The sequence below is a fragment of the Diabrotica undecimpunctata genome, chromosome 9 (assembly GCF_040954645.1).
Source record: "Diabrotica undecimpunctata isolate CICGRU chromosome 9, icDiaUnde3, whole genome shotgun sequence".
NCBI classification, from domain to species: domain Eukaryota; kingdom Metazoa; phylum Arthropoda; class Insecta; order Coleoptera; family Chrysomelidae; genus Diabrotica; species Diabrotica undecimpunctata.
The window spans coordinates 26,461,348-26,465,140 of NC_092811.1; the positions used below are offsets into that span (position 1 = coordinate 26,461,348).

Genomic DNA, 3,793 nt, shown 5'->3' on the forward strand with positions numbered 1-3,793 from the left:
TGGTCTTCTACGTTACATATGACACAATTATCATCGCTGGTTTTTCGTATACGATACGTGTAAGACCTGAAAGATCCATGTCCGGTCAGGAACTGCATAAAATAAAAATTTACTCGTTTGAACTTACATTTGTACCACTCTATCACATTGGGTATTAGTTTTTTGGTCCATTGTGCCTTGTCTATCTGTGCCTCCCATGCTGCTTGCCATTCTGTTAGTAATTGTTCTCTAATGGCGGCTCTGACCTGAGGTAGGTGGCCGTCTCGAGAGTTATAGAGCGTCTGCCGTTCTTTAGCTAGGAGGTGAATAGGGAGCGTGACCTGTAGGGCCATCGTTGAAGTAGTACTGTACGCACTTATAACTTTTAATAGAGGCTTTCGCTGGGCTCTGGTTATCATGTCTCTGTACTTTTTGTAATTTAGTACGTCTGCCCAAATGGGGGTTCCATATAATATAGTCGACTGTACCACTTGCAGGTACATTCTTCGTTTTTGGCTGCTTCCTATATTGGGCCTCCTATATTCGGTATGATTCTTTGTAGGGCTGCCGTTCTTTCTTCCGCCCTCTGGACTACATTCGTCAGGTGTTTTGTGAACCTTTATGAACAAGCAAGAACATCGTCAAAATAATGGTGAATTTAGACCACCAAAACTATATTCTAGAGGAAACAAAGTGCTCGATGCAATTACAGATGAGCATAAGAACATGATTCGTCGGATAGTTCACAGCTTCTTCTTCGATAATGAGCTTCCAACAATCCAAAAGATTATGAAGAAAATTTCTGAAAATCCTCATATCCCTGATCTAAAGAAGACTACTTTGGGAAAAGTATTATTATTAATCAATTAATTTTCGGTGAGAATGATTTTTAATGTTAGTAATAGTGATGTACCGAATATTCGTACTCCTATTCGCGAATATTTGCATATTCTTGTATTTTCGCATTCGCACTCGAATTTGCGAAATTTAATGCGAATGTTTTACGAATATGAATACGCTGTTTATTGAAGTCGATTTGTTTGTACATTATTTTATAGTATAATTATTTTAAAACTATTTTATTTTGCAGCTTTAAAAAACGATGCCGCAATAGTGTCTTAAAGGAAAAAAATGAGATCATATCGTGGAGGCGTCGATACTTGCGATATATAAAGCAGTATAAACAGGAAAATCGAAGTATCTTCTATCTAGATGAGACTTGGATCAACGCTGGCCATACTGTTGATAAAGTTTGGACTGATATGTCAATTACCAGTGCTTGACAAGCACATGTGGAAGGCTTATCTACAGGACTGAAACATCCTTCTGGAAAAGGAAAAAGACTCATTGTCTTACATATCGGCTCTAAAGACGGGTTTGTCGAAAATGGATTGCTTTTGTTTGAGTCCAAGAAACATGGTGACTACCACGAAGATATGAATTCACATCTTTTTGAGGATTGGTTACAAAGGATTTTACCAACTTTGCCTGAAAATGCAGTTATTGTTTTAGACAGTAGGAAATATGAAAAATTGCCAACCAGTGCCACGCGGAAGGCTGATATTCAAACTTGGTTACGACAAAAAAGTATTGCATACACTGATGACATGGTCAAGGCAGAACTATTAACATTGGTGAAAAATAATCCTATTGAGCAAAAATATGTGGTAGACGAAATGGTTAAACTCACAGGTAGGTGTGTGCTGAGGTTGCCACCGTACCATTGTGAGTTAAATCGCATCGAACTAATTTGGGCGCAAGTAAAGGGCGAAGTTGCGAGGAAAAATAGTACATTTAAGTTATGCGATGTAAAAGTATTGTTCAACCAAGCCTTAAATAATGTTACAGCTAATAATTGGCAAAATGCTGTCAATCATGTTGATGGAATTATATCCAAGATGTGGCAATTGGATTTTATTATCGAACAGCAATTAGAACCAATTATTATTAATTTAGGTAACGATTCTTCATCGGAAGACTCTTATAGTGATTAAATTACGGCACCATTTTAGGCAATATACCTCTTCGAAAAGACACCGATGTGGAGTGAAAATATGTGTGTTGTGTGATTGTGAAACTGGAATGGTATTATATTTATTAGTTTTCGTAGGTGTTACAACAGATATAGTGCAGAACAATTTATTAGAATTTAGTGGTAGCGCAGTAACACATTTTATAACGAAATATGAAAATACAGGACATATATTGGAAATAGACACAATAAACAATTTCCAAAATTTCCGCAAAAAGTACCGCGTGTGACTTTCAACACGAGAACCAGTAACAATATTTTAGCAATGAGGTGGAAAGACGAACGTGATTTTTATATGCTGCCAACATTTGACGATGACAAACTTACATCAACAAATAATAATCGAGGAAAACCGTGATAAAACCTGATTCTGTCATGAATTATACGCAAAATATACGAATGGTAGATAAAGCAGACATACAAATATCTGCAGTTAAATGGATCAAAAAACCCATCAAGTAGTACAAAAAATTATTGTTTCACATGTTGTAGTCCTTACAACAGAACGACCTGGAAGACAATGCAGTGGAATGTCTTATCTACTAACGGCCACAACTTTCATGGAAAGACATTCGTCAACTAGCAAACGACAGAAACACCAAAGGAACTGCCATGTATGTGCAAATGCACAACTTAGACAACAAAAGCTCACAGCTGTAGCAACTGGATGTCCAGAATGCAAAGTGCCCATCTGTATACAGGATTGTTACAAAAGTTATCATTCCAGGAAAAATATTAAAATAGGTAAGATTATTTTTTATTAAAATTATTGTAATATTCCTGATATTATTTTATTTATATTACATATGTATATATATATATATATATATATATATATATATATATATATATATATATATTATATGTATATAATATATGTATATATTATTATGTATTAATTATAATTATTGTAAAATTCTTGACATTTACTCTTACAATTATTAATTTCTTTACAAAATTTAAATTTTGCTATAATATTCATCGAAACAGAAACGTGTTTTTCAATCATTTAAATGATATATTTCTTTGTCAACCGATTCTTGCGAATAAAGATATTCTATTCTATTTAAACGAATCGCATTCCATCAAATTTATAAAGCGAATTTATCTCTTAATTTTATTTAAATTTAATTTTTGACATATTTATATAAACTTTTTTATTTGTCCACCCTATAAAAGTTGAAATTTAGAATTTAAATCTATACGCAAAAGCGAATAAAATGTTTAAATTTAATGCAAATCAATAACCTGTAAAAAACGGTATAAATATATTATAGCGAGTGTTAGTTCGTTTTTGTTGAGCGGTGTAAACGTGGGAAAAGTGATAACATAGGGAGAGGAATATTTAAGAGTGCGTGTCTTTCACGTGATCATTCCATCTTTTCAGCGGCCAAACTATAGTACCCCGTTATATAATATATTCCAGAGTGTCGGACCTAATACAGAACCTTGCGGTACGCCGGCTGTTAACTTCTGTTCTGTATTTTTTGCCACTGTAACGTATCTATTAGTAAGATACCTTTTAATGATATTGATGAGATATCCTGATACTCGTGCTGATTCCAGTTTTGTTATGATATGTGCCCAGTTGGCAGAGTTGAAGGCATTCTTTACATCAAACATAACCAGTATAGCCCATCTTTTCTTTGTGTTTTTTACAGTATCGGTTAAAACTTTTTACCGCGTCTATGGCTGATTTAGCTTTTCTAAATCCGTATTGTTTGTTGGAGATAGTCCCTCTTTCACTTAATTCATCTTCTAGGCGATTTTTGACAATATTTT

General features: G+C 34.1%; 1 protein-coding gene across 1 annotated transcript; it reads left to right on the top strand.

Moving 5' to 3' along the window:
- The first annotated feature begins 1,415 nt into the window (after positions 1–1,415).
- On the top strand, positions 1,416–1,973 carry LOC140450479 (uncharacterized). The gene has a single exon (XM_072544124.1). The coding sequence runs from the start codon at positions 1,416–1,418 to the stop codon at positions 1,971–1,973; it is 558 nt and encodes a 185-aa protein (XP_072400225.1).
- Positions 1,974–3,793: the final 1,820 nt, after the last annotated feature.

Bases quoted from the DNA above. Each gene is read 5' to 3' on its own strand.
- LOC140450479 (XM_072544124.1), top strand. From the start codon at position 1,416: ATGAATTCACATCTTTTTGAGGATTGGTTACAAAGGATTTTACCAACT.